The 23,958-nt window shown below is 40.5% G+C and overlaps 1 protein-coding gene across 1 annotated transcript in view; it reads left to right on the forward strand.

Moving 5' to 3' along the window:
- Positions 1–380: 380 nt before the first annotated feature.
- Positions 381–23,958, forward strand: part of NR1D1 (nuclear receptor subfamily 1 group D member 1) — a 28,892-nt gene continuing 5,314 nt past the window's right edge. The window contains exons 1-7 of the mRNA XM_044055028.1: positions 381–763; positions 10,528–10,824; positions 11,834–11,922; positions 14,136–14,280; positions 14,610–15,280; positions 15,873–16,058; positions 20,700–20,910. Of these exons, the coding sequence (XP_043910963.1) occupies positions 733–763; positions 10,528–10,824; positions 11,834–11,922; positions 14,136–14,280; positions 14,610–15,280; positions 15,873–16,058; positions 20,700–20,910 (1,630 nt within the window). The 5' untranslated portion in view covers positions 381–732. The remainder of the gene's footprint in view (positions 764–10,527; positions 10,825–11,833; positions 11,923–14,135; positions 14,281–14,609; positions 15,281–15,872; positions 16,059–20,699; positions 20,911–23,958) is intronic.

The following is a 23,958-nucleotide window of genomic DNA, read 5'->3' on the forward strand; positions in this document are numbered from 1 at the left end:
TTAGTGACTTCAATAGTCTGTAGTTTGCCAGAAAACACATTTTAAGAGGAGTATACCTAAAATATGAGGCAAATATGTGGACGTTCTGCGGAAACCTGGACAGGCCTGAGGTATGGATGTAGACTATCTCCTCTTTAAATAAACAGCAGGTTCGTAGTGCAAAATATTATGCAGCAGACGCCATATAAATTATAAGACTGGGTAATGTGTTTCCAACAGCTGCATTAACACATAAACTACAGACTGCAGAATGTTTCTGCAGTTTCAGATACGAAGGGAAAAAAACATACCCGTGGGCGGCCACGCACGCGCATTGCCTCTTAAGCGCTGTCTTTAGAAAGTGTGTCACTGGGACACGAGGCGCTCCCAGGAAACACGTGGCCCTCCCCCAAAGCCGCGTGCAGCTGCTAAGGAGGGTGGCGCATGCGTACCCTGTCACTTCCAAGGGGAATAAAATAGCAAAAAAAGACAGAACCTGGCAGCTAAGCGAATTGCAGTTCACAGAGCACGTCAGAGGCAGTTGTTACATTTGTCTGTTGTGAATGTCAAGAGCAGTAGTGTGTTGGAAAGGTCTTTAAATTGTGGATGAGAATTGTTTACTACAGCTAAACGATTGCATATTAGAGTAGCACGGAAAAGATCGAGCCGAATAAATTCCAGCGGAGGTTAAAAGATCAAGGTGTTGCTATTAAATAAGAGTGTTGTATATGAGAGTGGTTGACACTTTGAAGCATGACAACGATAGATACCAACAACAATACAGGTAAGAAAAATATGTTGTGATTTATGTCAGCTGTACTGTACTCATGGAGACAAGCATTTCTTAATGGAGACTGAATTTAATACGCAACGGTTGTTTGTCTCTTGTATGAAACATTTTTTGATGTATGGGATCGGTAAGGTCACCAGCATCTCGTTGACATTGAGGGGGCAATCCCTGTAGTAATCGGTTGCGTGCAACTCCTCATGCACTGATTATTAGAATTTTTTTTTAATTAAGGAGGGATCAGGGTCTGGTGACACTGTATGTTTGTACGTCTGTATATGCAGTAAAAAATACATGGCTGATTTTGAAATAGTTTACAATGTAAAGGTTCATATGCTCTGTAATGTCTGCCCTTCTAAATTATAGCAGAAGTTTTTCTCCCAATTATTCATAAGGGTGGGTTGCTGTCTGACCTACTTTGAGTCAGGTGTAATTTTTCCAGCCCGTCCTGCTCAAGCAGCTGTATAGGCTCACATGGCATTCCCAGTCTAGCCATGTGCATTGTGTTTTCATTCATGCTTACCGCAGACTGTCGATTGGTTGACTTTAAGGACGTGATATTTGCATATTGTCGCATAGGCCGTCTCGCCACTCCTTATTCACTACTACTTTAAAGGCATACAATTTGACGGGAAGTGAGTCCGTTGGGAAATGCATATTTTGACGTTTAACAAAACATTTGCTGTGATATTAAAGGCTAGCTATAACTCTTATTTAAATTACTTTGTGACTCTTAGAACTGATCTTGGCAGGCAACTTTAAGAGTAGAGCCGCGTGTTTGGGCGGGATGTTCAGACAGTAAGGGGGAGGAGTCCAGTCCTCCCTCGAGGGTTGTTGAACGCCTTGTCTCGTTGGGTAGACACGAGTCATAGGCGCACGTGGAACAACGCAACGTGATACCTAGTGACATCGCCGGTTTCTGTGCAGTTCAAGTGTGTTAAATGGTAGGTGGAATCGGGTGAGATGCTGTTTGTTTTTTCCCTTTTACGTAAACTGTCAGTAAAGATAACTACTAGGCTGTAACACATAGCAATCTTCCCTCGCTAAAATGAGAAACGTCACCTAGTCGTGGCATGGATCATATTGCTAAAATGTGGTGCTCATTGTAACGATTATTCAGCTCGCGCATACCTCTCAAGTGTACCTCCTTACGAGGAAAGTTCATGTTCATCAAGTTCCACATTTAAAATGATCTGTCACGTTCAGTGCTAGGATTTTAACCGGTACGCATGGTAATTATAGATGAATCGTATTAATTCATTTAAAAATATTATAAGTAAAACCATCCTATTTAGTTGACGTTGGTTTTAAGCCGTTAGTAGGTGTTCACAGTATGACGGCTAGTGTGTTCCTTATTTTGGAGATGGAAGGTTGAGAGTTATTACTCACAGAATGGTTAAATATGCTATATTAAATTCGCTGAATCATATTAAATGAAGTAATCACATACGCTGGTTACAAAAAAATCCTAGTACCACATGTGTGACATATATTTTCTGTGTGAGTAACTTTTTAAGAGACAAAAATGAGGAATGTTCTTCTCAGTGAGGTTGGATGGTATACTCCCAACATTTTAGACACTAGTATTGCGCAATGTTTGACTTGTGGCTGCGAATAAAATATTATGGTAGCGATCTGTCAGTTTTTGACTCTTCCTGTGTCTGGGACATCCTTTGACAGCCGTCATGAGTTGTGCTGCTTGTTTAGTGCAGTGTGTACCTAAATGACGGATTTGCAGTTTTTTTTTGATTTGGTTTTAATTAAATGCTGATACATGGTAGACAACCTCGGGGACGTATCTAATTTTCTTCTGTCCTTCTTAAAAGTTGTGCCATTGTGGCAGAATTTGAAAATTACAGTTCTTAAATAACGTGAAACTCGAGGCTATATTGTAATCAGAACTTGTTGGGGCCCATGCTCATGGTTTTTGAGAGCACAGTTTACATTGAGAGGCTTAGCGTATCCCACTTTGTTGCTTAATCTCGTTTGATGTTGATAAACTAAAGCTGATATTTTCTTGCAGACTGCTGCTGGAATGGAACACGAGACTGAGCTTTGTATTAGAGCATTACACCGCCGCACTTTTCTCCAATGAATGGGCGTGGCATATATGATTGATAGGGCTGAGTGACGAGCCATGCAGATTATACAGTGACATGGTGAATTTCAATTGTGAATATTCACTTTCTGACCGTTTTTATTTTAACATGGGCGTCATGCTTTTTATATTCTCTTTAGAGCTACTACAGCTTTTAGTATACGATATGTAAAACGGATTAAATGCATTTCTCATTTTCTACATTTATAAGTGCACCGTCGAAAGCGCGCATGGCCTTGGGTGTCTGACTTGCTTTGTCACTTTGTACTTAACCACTGGGTTGTAGGGTAAGAAGCGGGGTCAGAAGGGCAGTATCCGCAAGTTCCCGTTTTGCAGTCCATACACCTAACCGTGCACTACCACTTTTCTTTGGTTATAATGTTGGCAGCAATTGCTTTTGTATGGAGGGCAAACCCCCTTTATTTAGTCATTTTTTCTGGAGATAACGCAACAAGCAATATTTTGAGGCAGTGGAACTATTAAGTAAATACAGTAAAAAAGACCTTCCAGAAAGGTCGCCACTCGCACCCCACACCTTTTCAGAATTGGATTTTTAAGTCTGACTAATAGATTTTGTACGTGCAACATTTTGTGTTCACCCCCCCCCCCCCTTTAAAGGATTGTAATTCAGTGTAATACTTTTGTATAAATGCAGCATATACTATCGTTGTTTTATAATGGATAAAAATCTGTTTGGATAGGTATACCATTTGTGTAAGTACACGTTCTGCCAAATTATTTAACATGTAATACATAGAAGCTTTTGATCAATGGAAATTGGAAATCCCGGTACCAGCAAATAAAGGAGAAAAAGCTATGTATTGAAATACAATGTTTAGCATACTCCTTTCTCTGAGGATGGTTTTCTCAAGTTTATTCAAAACAGTTTGCAAAATAAATTAATACGCAGAGTGCTCGGCGGTCCTTGCTACTGCGTTTCTGGTGGGGTAATGTTCTAATACAAAACCCAAGACTTATCATCCAAACGCATACGTGTTTGGGGGGGGGGGCACGTTTTCCACCAATTTTATTCTGATGTGCATGTTTTAAGCGTTCAGACGGATTCTTAACTGCTTTATTTTTGTTACACGTGTACCTGAATTTAATTCAAAAATATTGAATTAAGAAAATTAATCTGTTTGGGTATTGATTGCAGCCTTGTTCAAATGATGGGGGTAGAAACCTGCTCCTGCTTCATGGCTCCTACTACTATAGCGCATTGCTTGTCCTTAAATGAGGACCAGTGCTAAATTTTACGTATTTTCTTCATAAATAGTATTAAGGGTATTGCCATTGTTATATAGTGTGTAAATAATTTTTACAATTATATGCATGGGGTGTAATATCTGAAGATTATTTGTTTTGAGAAATAAAGTGCTCCTGTTTCTGACCCTTTTCCATAGGCAGTACTCATTGTAATGCCAGCTGCCCTTGCCTGCACTGCAGTTGTATTGTGGTTAATTCAGACAGACTGTTGTAGGGTGAGGGGCAGCAATGTATTATTCATGGTAGGTTAACATGGATTTGGAAGCTAATTCTCAAGTGCATTTGTTTTAAAATAAAAATAAACTAAACTTAAACTACTTTAATCCATGAGGAAGCAGAGCAGTTTTGCAAGAATCTGACATAAAATGACTGTTTCTGTACATCTCCCAGCTAGGTTGCATACTAACATTTTGTAATTGCATGTAAAATCATAGAGCAGCTGTGGAAAAGAGTGGAAGTTGTTCACCAATGCCCTCACCAGTTTTTTGAAGAGGCTGCTAGCCTACTGGGACTAATGAAGTGAACAAAGTGTTTAAAAAAAAAAAGGGGTGGGGGACTGGAATGCTTATGCTTCAGTAGAACAGGGAGGATTGGAATTATACCCGATTTAAAAGGGGTATTTCAGAGCAGAAACCAATAAGGCTCCCATACAGAGCACAAACAGAAAACTATAATTCAGAATAGAGATGATGATGAAATGGGGGGGGGGGGGGTTCAAGAAACAAGGAGAGAGTGGGATTTTGGATGCAGACGTTTTAAAGAGAATAACAGTTGTTTGTCTTTCGGCTTTCCTGGTTAGGGGTCGCCACAGCGGAACTCCGGTCCGCTAATTGTTTGGCAGTAGATTTTCACGAACGCCGGGGTGCCATCTCAACATTCAGTCTTTACTGAAGGCACGCCCATTTACACATGTATTTCGAACGCCCACCCAACTGCAGGGAGGACATGCAGACTCCACACAGAAGGCAGTCCTCCACACTCCAGCCGAGAATCGAATGGGAGAACCTCTCGCTGTGAGGCAACAATGCTACGGTTGCACCACCGTGGATTAAAGAGAATAACAGTAATCCTGCAAAATATTGTACTCATAAAGTAGCAGAAAGTATGCTATGAACCAAGTCAACACAGGACTGGAGAAAGGAGATTCTGCTCATAGGGATAATTGTAGTTGGGGATTCAGACAATGGGCAGGAGGGGCCTGGAATTTATTGGAGAGACCTTGCAAAGGAATTAAGGTACTGGGAGCAAATAGCTAGGGGGGAAAGGTTATAAAATGGGATGACACCAAGAACTTATTTGGACTGCAGGTTCAAGATTGCCGTCTCTATCAAGGACGGTTATCAGAGTTTCTAGAACAGAAGCTGCTGTTAAGAAAGGGGTAATTAGTAGAGCATATAAAATATTGCGTGATAACTATAAGAATCAGTCACAGGAGGTTAGAAAGGATTGGTAAGAGAGATTAGATAAGTAATTCACAAAGAAACATTGGGGGATGTGTGTACACCTCCCACATATCCCAAATACTATGTGATTCTTATAATGATGTACTGTTTCACTGTCTGTCAAAATTATATAAAGTTTGTACCAATAGTGATCTTATTTATTGGTTATATGTGGAGCTTTTCTGCCCGGGCCGCCACTGAAAAGGGACCTGTGTCCAGTGGTCTTTCCCAGTTAAAAAATGTAAAATAAATATGCAGCAAAGTTTAGAAGGTTTAGGATCTTTGTTTAGAATTGTTTACATAGGTTTTTTTTTTTTTTTTTATACCTCCAAGTAGAATTTTTCCTCGGGTAAGACAGCAAATGTTGAAGGTGTGATTGGTAAGAAAGGGGTAACTGGGAACATTATCTTATGGGAGTGTAATAAGTTGGCAGACTAAAAATTCCTTGCAGGCTCCTCTGTTGGAGGTGCTGGGTGCGTAACTTTGGTGTAACTAAGGACATTATTTTTTTGAGCTACGATACAGAATCAGAATTGTCTACATAGTAAGGAATTTCTGGGTCTAATTATGATAGCTACCAAAAAAAAAACAAGTTACTAGAAAATGAAAATTAAAATCTAAGCCCAACTTTACTAGAAGTAGCGAGGATAGTCAGAGAGAGCTAGCTGCAAACTCTGTAGCTTATCCCATCAGCATACTCCTTTTAACAGATCGATTTAAAGAATCCCTTGTCCCAGACATCTGGGGAAAAAAAAACATTCATTTTCCCCTTACCCAAAGGTGGCCTCGACCCATAGCAGTTAACTCACCCCTTTCTGAAGTACTGGAAAAATGCATCCATGCCAAACTCCTCAATCACCTGCTTGAAAATTAAATTCTTTCACCCACTCAGCATGGTTTCAGACCGGGACACAGCACCACTACCGCCCTCCTATCCTTCCTTGATACAGTTAACTGGCACAGGATTCTTGTAAAATAATCTCTTCATTTTTCCTCGAACTCTTCAAAGCTTTTGATAACATTTTCCATCCACCTACCCTAGTTTAATAGCCATCTCTCCAATAGGCAGCAATTCTCCAAATGGCAACAGTCTTACTCTCCCTTCTTCAGTACTTTCACAGGGGTACCCACCCCAAGGTACTATACTTGGTCCTCTCTTATTTAGCATCTTTATTAACAACATTCACTCCACTCTCCCACAATGCTCAGTAATCCAGTATGCTGATGACTCTACAGTAGTAATATGCACTGCAAATTCCAGCTCTGAGCTCCAGCATGTCACCCAGAATGCCCTCACTTCTACTGAATTTTGAATGCTTGACAATTATCTTGCCCTAAATAAAAAAAAAAAAAAAAACTAGCAATTTTACCCCTAAGAAAACCACTTCCCTAGATCTCCTCACTAATATCCAAAATTCTACAAAATCCAAACTTGATATGTGTTACAGCAGAATAGCTAAATTTGCCACCAAGGCCAGATTCTCGTCCCACCACTGTAATTCACTGAAGTAGACTGGTTGGAACCCCCCCCCCCCCCCACCATCTCTCATTCACCCAGCTAACTACAGCACGCAAAATAATCTGCAGACCCACAGATTGTTTTCAACTCTCTACTTGAACCCAGCAGGCAGTTAAGATCTGAAAATCATCTACGTCTAAAAGTAGAAAAGCCCACCTTTCCTGCTGGTCAGCTCTCCTACTTTTTCACCATCGCCATACTATGGAGCTCACTTTCTCCTCTTATAAGAAAGACATGCAGCAACCACCACCTTCAAACAAATTCTGAAAAATCATCTCAACTCTTCCTGGCAATTTACCTGCTCTATAACTGAACTCCTATGCTTTTTTTTGCTACTAGTGACTGGTGATACTTTCTCCATATTTATTTTTTTCATCACTTGTTGATAGTAGTACAATAATACTGATTAATATATCTCTGTTTATACCTCTCTGAATTCATTTGGCAACCAACTAAATTCCTGCTTTAATACGTTACTGTAATCAAACCAGCTTCATTCCTGCTTTTATGTTTATATTCTGTATTTCTTGCTGTAATCTCAGTGTTACACTGTTTCTAGTTCTGTACCAGTTAATGTCTCTCTCTTTTTCTGTATCTATGTACTTGTTGGAGCATTTCTCCTTGGGTCCCCACTGAAAATGGGCTTTCTTAGGCCCAGTGGATTTTCCTGGTAAACCAATGCAATAAAATATCTGGAATTGGAATCTTTAGAAAAGGGGTGGAGCAATACATGAAATTGGAATCTTTAGGAAAAGGGGAGAAACAAATTACATAGGAAGATAATGGGAAGTGTGGGATCAGTACATGCGGAGGAGGAATAATGTTTTAAAAGAAGGCAGGATTTGAATGAGCTATGTAACGGTTTGTTAACAGAACCCCTTTCCTACATGGGAGGGTTAAATGTTTGACAAGGACAGAGTCTAGCATGTTTCCATTGAAGTGATATGAATTTCTTTCTGAAGTGTACCCCAATCCCTTTCCATGCTTGGGTATCTTAGAAGTGTAGAAGATAATTTTTCTTAGTTAATTTGCAGATGTGTAACACTTTAACCAGGTTGACTGTTAGTGTGTGTGATGAAAGAATGTAACATTTTTTGAGAATTCATAGTTCACAATTTGTAAAGAAAATGCAGATGTTTATTTGATGCATTAAAACAATAAGCAGGATGCATGTAATTTCAAGCAGAGTTCATTCATGCTTTCTAAAACATTTGCCAGGTTATTTGCGATGCAGGCTTCTGATGCAATTCATTTAAAGTCGACTTCGGAGTATCCTTATAGATGCATGCCGACAGGATTTTCTTTCCCACTACAGGCTGGTCAATGTGTGCTGAGTTCTGGCCATCCCCTCAAACACAGACCAACCTCGCCTAGCTGTGGTTTGCTTCTACAGGTGTGTTTATGCATGCCTCACTATGACCTAAAGGGGATCGGCTGTTAGACAAATGAGAATGAAGGCTTCTTCAAGGCCCATAAAGATGTGGAAAGTGGAACAGTTTCTTTGTGTGTCTTTAATGAGCCACTTGTAAATGGAAGCACATGAAAAGCAAAATTGTATGCAATGTTTGTATCTGTAGACAATATAGTTGGCTTGAGATATAATGCAGTACTAAAGTATCACTGTTTTGTTTCACTGATTGGCTATTTCAATAATGTACAGTAGAGTCAGTTATCCAAATGCAGCTTTCCAGAGTTTTTGGGTAGAAAAAAAAATCATTTGTTTTCTAATTTAGTCAATTGGAAAGGGGATTGAGAAACCAAGAAATGCTTATGAGATCTGATGCAGGTTAGTGTTAAGTTTGTTAAATAGAGGTATATGTTGCCCTAGGATATTGCAGCACTGTTACAAAGACATGGTTCTGGAGCATTTCTTCTCAGTCCTCCACTGAAAATTGGCTCGTTCCAAGTCGGACTTTCCTGTTAAATGTTAAAGTTGGAATATGTAAACATATTCGCTTATGCATGTTTTTTTGAGATTGTGCTATAATATAGTGTAATGTTTTGTACTTACAGTAAATGTTTTAATTTTCCTTGTTTAGTGTTCATCAAAAACATTTTTAGAAGTTTATCTGGTTCAATTCTGTTTGATTTATTCAAACTACCCTAGATCTGTGGTTGAAGAGCATTCGGGGTGGTACAGTCTGTCAAGTGGCTACATCATGCCACCTGTTTTTGTTGGCTGGAGCCCAACAAATAAAACTATTTGTAGCTTGAACAAAGGGTTTGTGTTTGTATGTTTGAAATTGAATTAAATACAGCTTTCAGAAGAAGCAGAAATGTGATGAGCACCTTGCAGCTACTTTACATGTGTTTTTTCCATGCTTGTCCACGTGATGGTAAAATCAGTGGCACATGAATGCTGCTAGCACGTGGATGAAGATATCTTGAATAACAGTAAACAGCAATTACTGTCCTAAGTGTCATATGTTGATGCTTGTGCGTGTATGTTGTGGAGTGACTAGATGCATGTGTTTTTGTAACGTTTGCTGTGAAGAGTGGTGTGCATAGGTTACCAGAACTGAAATGGCCTAGTTTTCTAAAGGTTTTAGGCGTAATACCTTGCATGATGTTCTGGAAGTCTGGATCCATAAATGCAGCCTAGATACCCCCCCCCCCCCCAAGCAATCTGGAGTGTAAAGATAGGTTTTATATTGTTTTCTAATTTAGCCAATTGGAAAGGGGATTGAGAAACCAAGAAATGCTTCTGAGATGTGGTACAGTTTAGTGTTTTAAGTTTGTTAAATAGAGGGATATGTTGCCCTAGGGTATTGCACTGCTGAACTTCCGCAGTTATATAATCCTGTAGTATACGGAGACAAAATATGAAAGATGGGATGGTGGTGGTAAATTTTTTTCTAGTTAATAAATCTGAAAGTGCCTCTCATGTCCAGTGTCTGTCGGAGGACACGGTTGAGATCCATGCAAGGTCTTGATTTTTATGATGCCTGACACGATGGAGATGAAGATCTTGATTTTTATGATCCCAGCCAGCAAGACATTGTTTCTGTACCTTAGCTCTTTTGTGACTCCTTTTCCTCCTTGACTTGGATGTTTAACAGTGGCTTGAGGGCCAAGAGGAGTTTCTGTAGCCAACCCCTTTACACCTCCTCATGATCTCAGATCATGTAAAGGCCTCAGCAGGCTGGCTGGTTGTGTCTTCTGCCTGAGTGTGCTGTGAGGTGGCTGCTCCTCTCCCTGACTTCATTTGCACAGCCTCGTGGGGAAAATGCAAGCCTTTAAAGGGTGTTTTTTTTTTTTTTTTTTTTTTTTCTGCACTTTTTTGGCTGTATGGTAAAGTTACATCTCTGGATTAATTGAGATCTGTGCTAGAGTGAGTGTTGGAAAAGGAAAGGTGACTTTAATAATTTTGGAGGTTTGTTTAGCAACTTGGAAGCTGTTTTATACTTTAGCTTTACAAACTTTTAACTTGTTTCAGGAGGTGTGATCACTTACATTGGACTGAATGGATCGTCTCCCAGCAGAACAAGCCCAGTCTCGTTGTACAGTGAAAATTCCAACTGTAGCTTGCAGTCTGCATCACAGTTGTACTCCGTTTCCTTGCCACCCTCACCAAATGGCTCACTTTCACAGGAATGCCGAAGTTATGGCAGTGGTTCCGGATCAGGAGAAGATTGCTTCTCGTCTTCCAGCAGCTCTGGAGGCTCACCAGTCAACTTGCAGATATCTGATGAAGGGAACAGAGTGTCTCCAAGCAAGAGCAACAGCATTACAAGTAATTCTTCCTCTTCTTACTCTCTGTCCATTTTTGTGTGTGTGTGTGTGTGTGTGTGTGTGTGTGTGTGTGTGTATATATATATATATATATATATATATATATATATATATATATATATATATAACACATATATACACACAGTTGTGTTTTTTTTTTTTTTTTTTTTTTTTTTTTTTAATTGGGGGGGGGGGGATCGAGTCCCTTTCCATTTATTTTTTTTTTATGCAGTCTAGCTTTTGTTCGGATGTGTACCCCTCTACTCTCCACCTGCATAACATTTACTGCTACGACTCGACAGCCCTCCTGACCATCAGTTATGTCCCACTAGCCTGCCTGGGTGCCCCCCCCCCCCCCCAAGAGTATTGACTGTCTTGCCTTTACAATTGCTACTTTTCTCTGGTGGTGGTGTTCGTGGGGCTTGCTTGCTATCAGAAGCACCTTGGCACCATAAGGATCTTTAGTGCACCATTCTTGCCGCCCACCTCCCGAAAGCATCCAGTTGAAGTGATGATCAAACTTTGGCAAGGTCTGCTTACTTCCCACTTGCTCTAGTCTACCTGGCCTGCTTTGAGTGTACCCTCCATGAGCTAGGCCTTTCTGTTGTAAAGTTAGGAGTTGGAGGCCCATGGCCAGTCAGCCTTGTGTTCATTTTTCCATCCCTGGAAATTAAGGTGCTAACCAAAGTCTGGTCACTAGCATCACAGACAGAAGTTCTACCTCCATGACACTGGATTAGCATGCTTTAATAATTTTGATGTAGGGCAAATCCACTGAGATCCTGTATGCTTTTTTAACAAGTTTGTGGGGGGGGGGGGGGTTGTTTTATAGATTGTTTAAAACTTTTTTAACTTGTTTCAAGAGGCACGATCACGTAACATTGTACTGAATGGATCATAAAACTGGATTCTGCATGTCATTTAGTTGGGATTTCTTTAAAGTCTGTGTCCATTTTGATGTAACCCTTTCTTTGGTCTGTGTTCATTAACTTTCTGTCTTTGTTTTGCAGAGCTAAATGGAATGATCCTGTTGTGCAAAGTTTGCGGAGATGTTGCATCTGGCTTTCATTATGGGGTTCATGCCTGTGAAGGATGCAAGGTGAGGAGGAATATTATCTACTTGATCTACACAGAGTAATACCTATCCCCACTTAACAGCATTCCAGAAGTTCACCTGTTTTAGGTTTTGAGTACTGTAAGGGATACTTAACGGTTTCAGGTCTGTAGATGGGTGTGTGATTATATTTTGTTGGGGGTCGAGGGCATTTTTATGCCTGCCCGACCAGTATGGCAATGGTTGGGTATTTCTGTCTTGAAAGAGGCAGTTGCCAGTTGACAAATGGCCTATCATGTGTAAGAATGAATAGTGTTGGTTATACTCTACTGCTGTCAGCTGATAATCCCAGGCCTACCAGAAGGAGACTTTACTGTCTCATGTCTGCAGCTCACCTTAATCTATCATTGGTAAGGTCCTTCAGTCCCTTGGACCCACTATTCAAACACAGGATTTTGGGACTACAATTAGTGCTTTATCCCTCTGCATTGTGGAGTCCCCAGGAAATGGTTAATTTTTGATTATTTATTTTTAGGTACTTGTAGATTAGTTGTGTATTTACATGTAAGCATTTGTTTTGTTTTTTTTTTTTTGAGAAAAAGTCCTGATACAGGCAAAAGTTTTCTAATGTCCCAATCACCCGTCCAAAATTAGTGACCATTAGTCTTTCCTTGATGTAACCTGCCCAGTTTTCTCCAGGTAGGTGAGGAACAAGCTGTTGGATGCTGTGTGTGTGTGTGTGTGTGTGTGTGTGTGTGTGTGTGTGTGTGTGTGTGTGTGTGTGTGTGTGTGTGTGTGTGTGTGTGTGTGTGTAATATATCTCCATCGCACACAATGGATATAAAAAGTTTACACATCCCTGTTAAAAAAATTTTGTGATCTAAAAAAATGAGACCACAATAAATCATTTCAAAACTTTTCCCACCTTTAATGTAACCTATAGCCTATAAAATTCAATTGAAAAAAACTGTTGGGGGGAGTAACTGTACAATACATTGGTTGCATAAGTGTGCACGCCCTTAAACTAATACTTTGTTGAAGCACATTTTGATTTAATTACAACATTCAGTCTTGGGTACAAGTCCATCAGCATGGCACATCTTGACTTGGCAATATTTGCCCGTTCTTCCTTGGAAAAGCACTCCAAATCTGTCAGATTGCGAGGGCATCTCTCGTGTACAGCCCTCTTCAGGTCACCCCACAGATTTTCTATTGGATTTAGGTCTGGGCCATTGCAAAAGTTTAATTTTTTTTCTTCTGTTGAAGCCATTCTTTTGTTTTGGATGTATGCTTGGGGTCGTTGTGTTGAAAGGTGAAATTCCTCTTCATCTTCAGCTTTCTAGGAGATGCTTGAAGGTTTTGGGCCAAAAGTGACTGGTATTGGGAACTGTTCATAATTCCCTCCACCTTGACTAAAGCCCCCAGTTCCAGCTGAAGAAAAGCGACCCCAAAGCATGATACTGCCACCACCATGCCTTGTGTTCTGAATGCATTGTGCAGCAGTACAGCAGAAAAGAATTGCAGTTTTAAGAGAAATATCTTAATTTTAAGGTTAATAACGATAAATCAGGCAATGAATAATACTGTTTCAGATTTTGATTTACAAGTGTGTAGTCAATGCCTGACTGTAAGAGCGTTGCTTGAGAAATTCTGTTTGTCTTGTACCAGTGGAGACTTTTTTTTTTTTTTTTTTGCAAAGAATGTTACCAAGAGAAAAGATGTTTGCTAGTCAGAGGGAAACGAGCAGTCACTTGTTCTGACAACTGTATGGATGTGAGGGAATTCTGTGCATTGACTGTACCCAAGTTTTTCACCACAGCGGGTCTCCAGGTGACTAGCTTCGGTGAGAATTGGTCAGAATGCAGCAAAAGTGTAACAAAGCTTTCTTCATAGCAGAGTATTCACTTCTAGGGATTACTTGGTAGGCATGTTTTTTGGTGAGGTGAGACTGAGCTCAGAATCATTTGGAAAGATGGCAATATGTCTATTGTAGAATGATCACTTTAGCCAGTTGGACTGGAAATGTCTGTAGCAGACAGAGACTGAGTTGTTTAGATGAACACATTAACCCCACTATATCAGGTCTGGCTAGATGCTCTGTGGAGGTGGGTTTGCTCAACAGTCTTCCTGTATCCTTTCCTGTTGTAGTAAGTACAGACCTGCAAAATTAAGCAAGGGTAGATAATTTTAGTAAAGTCTTTCTGGTTTGTTTATATTTTATGCACTGTGTTAACACTTGAATTTCTTGTGTTCTATAGGGTTTTTTTCGGAGAAGCATCCAGCAGAATATTCAGTACAAAAAGTGCCTAAAGAACGAGAACTGTTCCATTATGCGAATTAACAGAAACCGGTGCCAACAATGTCGCTTCAAAAAATGCCTTTCTGTTGGCATGTCCAGAGATGGTAAGGTACCCCTTTTAATACATTTTTTTTGTCTTTGGATTTTTGGACATTTTTGGTGGTAGTGGCAAGTCATTTGTTGTTTTTTGATTATGATAAACTGTTTAAAATGCTGAGCACATTTAGGTTAACTTGTGTTTTGGTAAGTTCAGCTTGTTTGGCTTTATTCGCATAAAATACATATTTTGTATAATTTGCAATTGAAAATGTAACAGAACTCTGTTAAAATCAAACTGTCTTTAGGATGTTTTTTTGATATTTTTGGCAGGTCTGTAGAAGAAAGTGTATCGTATTGGATATAATTCTTTGCAAATGTTTTTGTCTTCCCACAGCTGTCCGTTTTGGCCGGATTCCAAAGCGAGAGAAGCAGCGGATGTTGGCAGAGATGCAGAGTGCTATGAACAACATGGCTAACAACCAACTCAACAGTCAGCTGAATGGAGAGGCTGTTCCTCCACTTTCAGGACAGCAGTCACTCCAGACCCGCATGCCTTCCCGATCAGAGCAACCTCTACAGCATTCCCCACAGCCGCCTTCTCCTCAGCAGCAGTATCAGTATTGTCCTATGCCAGTTACCCCACCTCCCTATACAAATCCAGACTTTCAGATGGAGGAAGTGATCACCTCAATAGCCAGGGCTCACAAAGAGACCTTTATCTATGCTCATGAGAAGTTGGCAAATAGATCAAATCATGCACTGGTCACTTGTGCTGAAGTGGACAATTGGGAAAATGGCCATTATGGCAGTGGTTATCTTGTGAATGGGATTGAAGCCATGTGTTACCATGACAGCAATGTGAATTATAAAAATGGTACTTGTGGGATGAAAGTAGGTCGCCATCAGGCCTTTCAGAGTGGACAGACCAATGGATTCAATACAGATTGTCACCAGAACACAAGTAATGGACATAGGATGTGCCCCAGTAATACGTATAATCTGAGCCAGACTGTTGAAGATTCCAATAATGGCTGTCCTTGGAAAAGCACCCGTGATGTGCTTCTGGTACGTGACCTGCTGCTAAAATGTGGCAAGCTTTTAGTAATAAGTTTGTATATTCTAGAGCAGCAGTAGAGCTTAGTACAGTAATTACTTTGCATTTTTAACAAAAGGATTTTCTGTTTTCTTTGATTTGGTAGTAAATATTTCGGCAGTCATCACTCTGGCCATTTGAAAAAGAAAGCCAACTTATTTTACAGAAATTAGCTTGTGCATTAGGGGTTGAAGGGGGGTAGTCGATGAGTATTTTGTTCTGGTGACCTGGTGTCTCCTTATAGGAGCAGTGTTTAGTTGCAGCTACCTAATCATTGCGTAAACAAGCTGCTTTATCCCTGCAGTAGTCCTAACAGAACCCAACATAACTTACCAAAGTGTGTGTGTGTGTGTGTGTGTGTGTGTGTGTGTTCTCCTGGTGCCCCCATCTCCTCTCATGAAATGGTACACATGATGGTTTATGATTTTGTGGATGGTTTTCCAGTCCAGTAGGTATTAATAATATTCTTTAGCCAAAGCATATGTTGGTGTTAAAATTTCATTAGAGAAGGGATTGTAAATTCATGATTTCATATATTTTGCACATTGTGTTTTGTGTCTGTAGGCCTGTCCTATGAATATGAATCCTCATGCAGGAAGTGGCAGAACGGCACAGGAAATTTGGGAGGATTTCTCACTGAGTTTCACTCCTGCAGTTCGAGAAGTGGTGGAATTCGCTAAACATATTCCTGGATTCCGAGACCTATGCCAGCATGACCAAGTTACGTTGCTCAAGGCAGGAACTTTTGAGGTAAGCATCGCTTCGGATAGGGTGTCTGTCTGGCCTGAATTTATTTTCATGTCATGTTGCTCACAGGGAGTAGGGAGCTGTTGGCGTAGAGCAGTGTGATGGGCGTGGGAAATATTCTGTTACTGGTATTGGGCCCTTGTTCTCGCCACAGGGGGACATTATCAGTTATGCCGTTATTACCCATTTGCTATGAGTTTGGGCTTGACTTGCATGCATACATATGTACTACGTATTGGGCCTGGGCTTGCTGTACATACTACATATTGTTGCTTCCATCATCTGGCTTGGACTTGATACCTGGAAGGCTGCTCCATTGTCCCATTAGATGCACAGTCCCGAAGAGGTGATCCCTTGTCCCTCTTCCCCTTACAAAATCATCTATGGAAATTGATTGATTATTTGTATCTTGGAAGAGTGTTTAGAAATGGATTGTTTGGAAATATGAGGCTAAAATCTCTGTTGCATTGTTACTGAATACAGCCATTGAACCTCTTCCTCTTAGAATACTGGATTATTGAGGGCCTACTGGCAAAATCAGTAAGATGGTATGCCCCCCCCCCCCCCGCAAAAAAAAAAAGTACCCAGCCTGTTGAGTATTGTTACCAAAAACACCCAAAAGTGTATTGACAGTGATCTCAAGTAATTTATGTTGAGGAGCACATTAGGTTTGCAGAGGAGAAGACGGTCTGTAGTTTCACCATCCCTGGATTCTTAACCTGCAGTATAATGCTTAGAATTAACATTGGAGGTCCTCCTTGTTGAGTCGACATTTGGGTTACTCCTTCAGCAGTCAGAAGTTTTGCATTTCTTCTCTGAAGCTTCCATGCATGAAGACACGCATACCCAGTGCTGGTGTACACTGTCATATGTTGACTTAATACAATGCACTAATTTCTGTTTTGCAAAGTTTTGTTCATCTTTCTAATTGCAGCATGTCAGTAAAAAAGTTACATATGTTAAGCAGCCCTAGGTCAACTGGTGCCCTAGGCAAAAGGGCTCCATGGCGCCCCCCAACTCATCACCTGGTGCCCCCATCCTAGTCTACCTACACCAGATAAATACTGGAAAAGTGCCCCTGCTAGACCGGCGCCCTAGGCGGCCGCCTAGTTGGCCTATGCCTAAGGCCGGCCATGTGCCTAGCAAGCGCCTCTCTGGTCTTCTGACTACTTCCCTGCAGTGGAACTGTCTGCTTCTGTCCAAGGCAATACATTACATAAAGCTATAAGTGCCACTGGATTAATTACATAAAGCTATAAGTGCCACTGGATTAATTACATAAAGCTATAAGTGCCACTGGATTAATTATGTCGCCATCCATTTGCAGAGGAAGAAGCTGTAGGGTTTTCCTTACCTTTTAATTGTTCTACACTCCTGTTAGTATCACACAGGATTTTTCAGGTAGGGATCCACCCCAATGCAGCAGTGCTTTGCACTTTGCATCACTGATAGTTTGGGGGATGGTACTAGGTAGCACTTTTGTTGTTCTGGAGGCATGGCATTGTTAAAATAGTCTGCTGGTGTTTGGTGTGTCATTGACTAAAGCTCAAGCTCATGGCAGTATTTTTCACCTCCTCAGTGGATAAAGGGTCCAGAAGCACACCTAGCTTCCACCCTAAGATGGGCCATGACTTGAGGTTCCGGCATGACTGTGTACCCAGTTCTTTGGCCATAACTTCACTTTTGAGCACATTGCTTTTCAGCTTGTTCAAAGGGCAGTCTCTGAAATCACCCAGCACAGCACAGGTCAGGGATATTTAAGGGCAGATATTACTTCCCAGAGTCATTTTTCCCAGATCAGTCGGGTCCGTGTTAAAGTGAGAGATCATCCAGGTTCTTTTTATTTTTTTCCAATGGCCACACAGTTTAAGGCCTAGATAAAAAGCAGATGTTTGATTCCTGGTGGACACTTGAAACATGGGTGCAGGACTACACCCTTGGCAACTATGGCCCAATACTAGTGCTATGTCTTGGTCGGGGCTCTGTCTATGTGCCACTCATAACAGTTGAGCTGTGATGTACTCAACGTGCTTCTCTGGGTTGCTCAGCTTTATTGCATCATCTGAGTGGTTGTTGCAGTTCCACGTTGGATAATGGGTTGTTTACTATAGTGTCCCATAGTTCTTTGTTACAGTTCGTGTAATGCTCCTAAGATTTTCAGAAGTAGGTCCTTTCTGACTTATTTCAGTAAAACGTGCTGTAGATTTTTCTCTTAACTTGTTCGCTGCATATGCCATGTAGAACAATGCACATTTTCTTGCATCTTTTTTTCTATGGTATTACTATTACCAATTTCAAGTTTTATAGTTCATACAAGTTGACAATACTTTTGTAGAGTATAGGTGGGCAGATGCATACAAAAGAGAAGTACTAAGGAAGAGGGTATACTTCTTTACTTCTCTGCATTTTTCTGTTATCACAAGGTACTGTAAATCATCATTGTTAGTATGCTAGCCAAAAGTCAGTAAACATGGCTGTTTCCTGCTTCAGAGGCTCTAGTGTGAAAGACAAGTCCACACAGGCAGATATAAAATGGATCTCATGTAATCCAGATATAATCTGTGCTCGTGTCTGAGGAGATGAGGGGTGTTTTTTATGGCCTTGCTATTTCTGTTGCCACCATTTTCATTGCCTTAATGGTGAGCATTTTGTGAAGGATTGTCCCAGAACTACTGCTTCCTTTGTTGTTGTTGTATAAATGTTTGTCTTAAAGGTTTGAATTGCACTTTTTTGGATACGTTGCTATCAAAATCCACCTGTAAACACCCGTAACATGCCATCCTTGTGTGTAATTTTGATGGGAATGTTATTTTAGTTGTAATTCGTAGCAGATATTTTGTAAGCATGGCACTACTTTCCTGTTGATCGCTATATTTAAAACCACTAACCTGTGATGCTGCTGCCCTCTACTGAAAATAAAGTTGCCATTTAGGCAATAAAACCTTCACTGGGAGGTAGTCGGAGAAATAGCCACTGTGATTTAGGCCATGTTTCAAAACAGCAGTAGTTGAAAAAGGTAAAATCTCAACTGGAACCAGCAATATCATCCTCTCCCTATTTAATTTGGTAAGCAGGGTGTATTGGATGGTTTCAAAACTAGACTGAAAGATCATCTTAAAAGTCCGAATTGCAAGTGCTTTCAGGACAGTGGTGAACATCTTTCTTGTACATGTGCCCTTGCGTCACTTTTATGGAAAAACCCATTGTGATCCATCTCAGAACAACCCAATATTTTCAAATTCTGTATACCGCTGCAAATTATTCTCCTCTACATATACTATTACTCCGAGAGATTCTACTTTCTGTGTTTACCTTTTGTACAAGCTTGGTCTGCCTTATAAAATGTTTTCAGTGATTTAAATTTTTTCCATTTGAATTTTCTATGAAAAATTTTAAATTATTTTTATTGATGTCTAATATTAAGCAAATGCAGCAGTATAGGTTTTCATCTTTTGTGGCTGAAAGTCAACTGACTAACCCACCTACATGGTTAACAAATAGTGAATGAAGTAAAATTATAAACAAGCTGATGCTTGTAGTCCAGAGTTTGAAACCCTGAACCTCCATTTATCTACTGTGTGACCGAGCAAGTTACTTGCCCATACAGTACTGTGGTGCTGTTATAAAATTGTGCTCCCAGCCCACATGCATAGCAACTACCTGTGATTCTTGGGCTTAAAAAGATGAATTGGTTCTAAGATGGCTGCAGTCAAATTTTGCACCCAAGACCTTTGGTTTTCTTTCCTAACCATCAAGGCATAAATCTGTTTGTATTTTCTTCCCTGACTATATTTTCATTTCATGGATATCCAAACACAAGTCCACAGCTCCCATTCTTGATATAGGTGGTCTGCAGCCTCCCTTTTCCTCTTCACCCAAGTATGCATGATGGAAAAGGGGGTGAGTTCTCAAGCAGCCTAGAAATATTTATACTTGCTAGGTGGTCCTAATGTGTGCAGAATCGGTCCTAGTTACACATGGTGGATCACCTTCTTACCAGATATAAGTGGTGCATGTGTTTACTTGTGTGACACCCATGGCTATTAAATGATTTACTGGCTTCAGCCATGCTGTAGCATTCTTGAATCCTCTTGTTTATTTTTCCCGCCAGCAGTTTGCCAATAGCTTGGTGTAAAGAGTTTTCATAATATATACACTTTACAACATGGGAAGCTGTTTATGCATCTGAAAGGAGGATATTTGTAGAGTCATTTGACTTTGTTCCTTTTTTTCTTAGATGACAGTGAGTGAATTATACTTTTGTTTCTGTTTTATTCAGTTTAGATTTTTAAACATTTGATTTAGATATGATCATTAGATCTGTTTACAGATAGTGTGGAAGCCGAAAGTTTTGCATACTGTTTTACAGGGAAGAGTTTAAGTGATCATATGGAAGCAGCAGCATGCAGTTTTGAGGGACTAAGTAGAAAAGGAAACTGCAGCAAGTTTAATTACTTCAGAAAAGCGAGCAAAAATGGAAGTAGGTCATTTTAATGACTGGGTATGTCCCTTTGCTTTTTTTTGTTTTTAATGTTTAGACAACTTGGAATGAGAGAAAATTTTCACATTAATGCTGGCTTAGTGAAACAATTTCTTTAATGTGTCGAAGATGGTTTAGTTAATCTCATTTTACCATTATTTCAGGTTCTTATGGTGCGGTTTGCTTCATTGTTCAATGTGAAAGAACAGACTGTGAAGTTTATCAGTGGGACAAAGTACAGTTTGGAAGAATTGCGGCAGATGGGCATGGGCGATCTCCTGAACTCCATGTTTGACTTTAGTGAGAAGCTTAACAACCTGAGCTTGACAGAGGAAGAACTGGCACTGTTTACTGCAGTCGTGCTGGTTTCTGCAGGTATGGTTTGCATTTTGATATTTGTTAGTATTAAATGGTCCTGTCATGGGTTGTATACATGAAGCCTCTTGCATCTGTGAAAGTTGTGCACAATCTGAGGAGAACACTGTTTGAAAATGGTTAGTGTTTAAGACTGATTGAAAGAAAACTGTAGCAATAGATGCATTTGTTGCATTATTTTGTGGTTCTTAAAAGTTTGGAACTCGAATATGTGAGGTGGGGCTGTAGAACAGAGATGTGGAACACATTTCAAGATCGCTATTGAGTTGTAGTTGTGCTGCATTCTTGTCTAGATACAGACTTTCTCCCTGCTCTGGTGGTGTAGGGGGATAGTCTGAACTACAGCCCAGTCGATCTGGTTTCAGCTAGCAGCTCACGTGACTGGGCAGCAGGGAGGGATGGGAGTGCCTGTCCTAAGTGGGGAGGGAGGGGATCATCACTGCTGCTACTCTAGGGGAGGAGTGTTTCATAGAAGGGAGTTGCAGTCTAACTTGAGCAGCAAGTATGGGAGGCAGGTCAGGGAAGTGGATATGTTATTTAAAGACCCACCCAAACAGAAGAAGATATGGTTGAGCCTTTAGGATCCATGACCTGCCCCAGCAATATCCGAGCAAGTCTGTAGGTAGAAATGATGCCTTAAAGGAGTGGCAAAAAAAAAGATTTCAGGCCTTTGCCTGTTAGGTACACACCTGAAAATATGCACTGAAAGGCAGCATATTGTAGTGAGAGTTGCTAATATGGGTAGTCTCATGTCCGCTTTGTATGCCAAGGTGTTCACTGGGTAATGGGGAAAACTGTCTAGTATTTCACTCTTCTCTCTAACTTGTCTTGTCAGTTCTGAGTGCAGTTGGTCCCCCAGTTGTGCCAGAGAAGCTTTAGCTGTAGAATGGTCTGAGTTAATAAACGTTTCTGTAACTTCTAACCATTTCTGCATTTCAAATACAAAAAGTGTATTAAAGATATTTAGTAAAGACTTGGGTGTGTTTGACAGATTGATAAAATAGTGTATTACATGCAGTAGGTATGTGTGCATCATTGTAGATCATTGTGCAGGCACAGCCCAGATGAGAGATTTGACAAAAACAAATGAACAAATTCACAAATGCAGAGTAATCACAAAAGGTAGATAGTACTGTTGATTCTTACAATATCTAAAGAATATTAGAGTAGAAATTAAATTAATTTTAGTAGAAATTGAATGAATTTTAGTAGTAGATATGAGAGGGAAGCAGCAGTTGGGCACAGAGGATCAAAGAAGTGATGCAGGTGAGGAGGGAGTTAGGTTATATGTCCAGTGGAGAAGCACTTTCATCCAGATTTTTGATGGTTGCTTGAGCTCTGAAAGTGGAGGAAAGAGATTTCTTTGAGGTGAAGGGTGTACAGCACCAGAAGACCTACATTCATTGCCAATTTTGTCCTACTTAATGTTGAAGATGGTGCCAAATTTGCATTGCACTTGAGTAATTGTAAGAAGACAGTTGTCCATATCGGAACCAACAAAGGTGGAGAAAATGAAGGGAAATTCATTTTCTTACAATGTTTTTAGCCTTCCTCTGAAAGAATGTGTACCCTCTATCTGAAACGGCCTTTATATCTTCCTGAGGCAGATTGTCTTTTGTGGTTTCCAGACACTGGGGTTTTGAAGTGCGCCACAAAAATCCAAACATCGGCCCTTAAAAGTATACTCTGTAATAAGCTCCAAGTCCGTTTACACCTATGATATTGTGTGATTGCGGCAGGCAGTGAAAGACAAAAGTCTACCCAGACTGTCCATTAGTGGAATAAGCTTGCCTGGAAGCAGTAGTAAGGACCTACTTTGGTCTCCCTTGACTACCAGTACTCATCTGCTTTCATGCTTGCCATAGAAAACCTTCACTAGCACCGGTAAGGGTTCAAGGTATAAAAGTGAAGGGAGAAGTATTTTATCTAACTAAATGCTTTAGCAAGTCTTCCCCAAGGGACAGGCCACTATGTTGAAGGACTTCAATTCCGTGGTCATACAGCCTCAGGAAAGAGAGATGTATACACTAGTCAAGGCCCTGTGCCTCGGGGGGGGGGGGGGGGGGGCTTGCCTCAACAGCACAAATGTTTTAAGTTTAATTTTACTGAAGCTGTCACTTAGCAGTGAGAAATATTTTATTCAGTTTTGCTGCACTCTGCTTTTCTTTCAGTGTGAAGTCCGCATGTCCTCCCTCTGGTCACGTGGGTATCCTCATGGTGTTAGGTTTCCTCCCACATTCCATACACATGCAGTAGGTGGATTGGACACTCTAAGTTGGCTGTGTGTGTGTGGTATGAATGAAATACCATGGCAGGGCTAGCCACCTGGAGGTGTAAACCTTGGCCGAGATTGTCACTGCTGAAGTGACACCCTGACCCCATGTGCAAAATGGGAAAAGAGGTTGAGGATGGATGGATGGGAGTATTGATTTTTGGGAATCTGTGGGAGTATTGATTTTGGGAATCTGAATTAAGTAGTCTTAGTTGAGGCTCTCCTTTATTTATTTATATATATATATATATATATATATATATATATATATATATATATATATATATATATATATATATAGTGTGTGTATAAGAGAGAGAAGAGAATACACGGGTCATCTGCATTTGCCTGACAGAGATTATACACGGGTCATCTGCATTTGCCTGGCTGAGAAAAAGGCATGTTAAAATGTTTTTGTCCTTTTTCCCCACTGTAGTGCGATCATGGAGTTGGACTATATAGTTTGGGGGGGGGGGGTGAACCTGCATTTGTTTTAGTGAGCAGTATAAAACCAAAGTAAGTGGGGGGGGGTTGTGCCCCCCACTCCCACTTAACTATATATTCTAACTCCGGGATCGCACTACAGTGGGGGGAAAAGGACAAAAAACTTTTATTTGCCTTTTTCTCATTGTTAAATGAACTGTTGCGCACATGGAACTGTCGGGCAAATTAACTGTTGGGCAATTGGGCTGCCTGAAATATCTGTCTGGCAAATGAACTTTAGGTGAAATGAAGGTGACCCACACACACAGAGACAAGAGACACTCCAGCTCACC

Source organism: Protopterus annectens, chromosome 13.part0 (assembly GCF_019279795.1).
Source record: "Protopterus annectens isolate FY-2018-M chromosome 13.part0, PAN1.0, whole genome shotgun sequence".
Classification (NCBI taxonomy): domain Eukaryota; kingdom Metazoa; phylum Chordata; order Ceratodontiformes; family Protopteridae; genus Protopterus; species Protopterus annectens.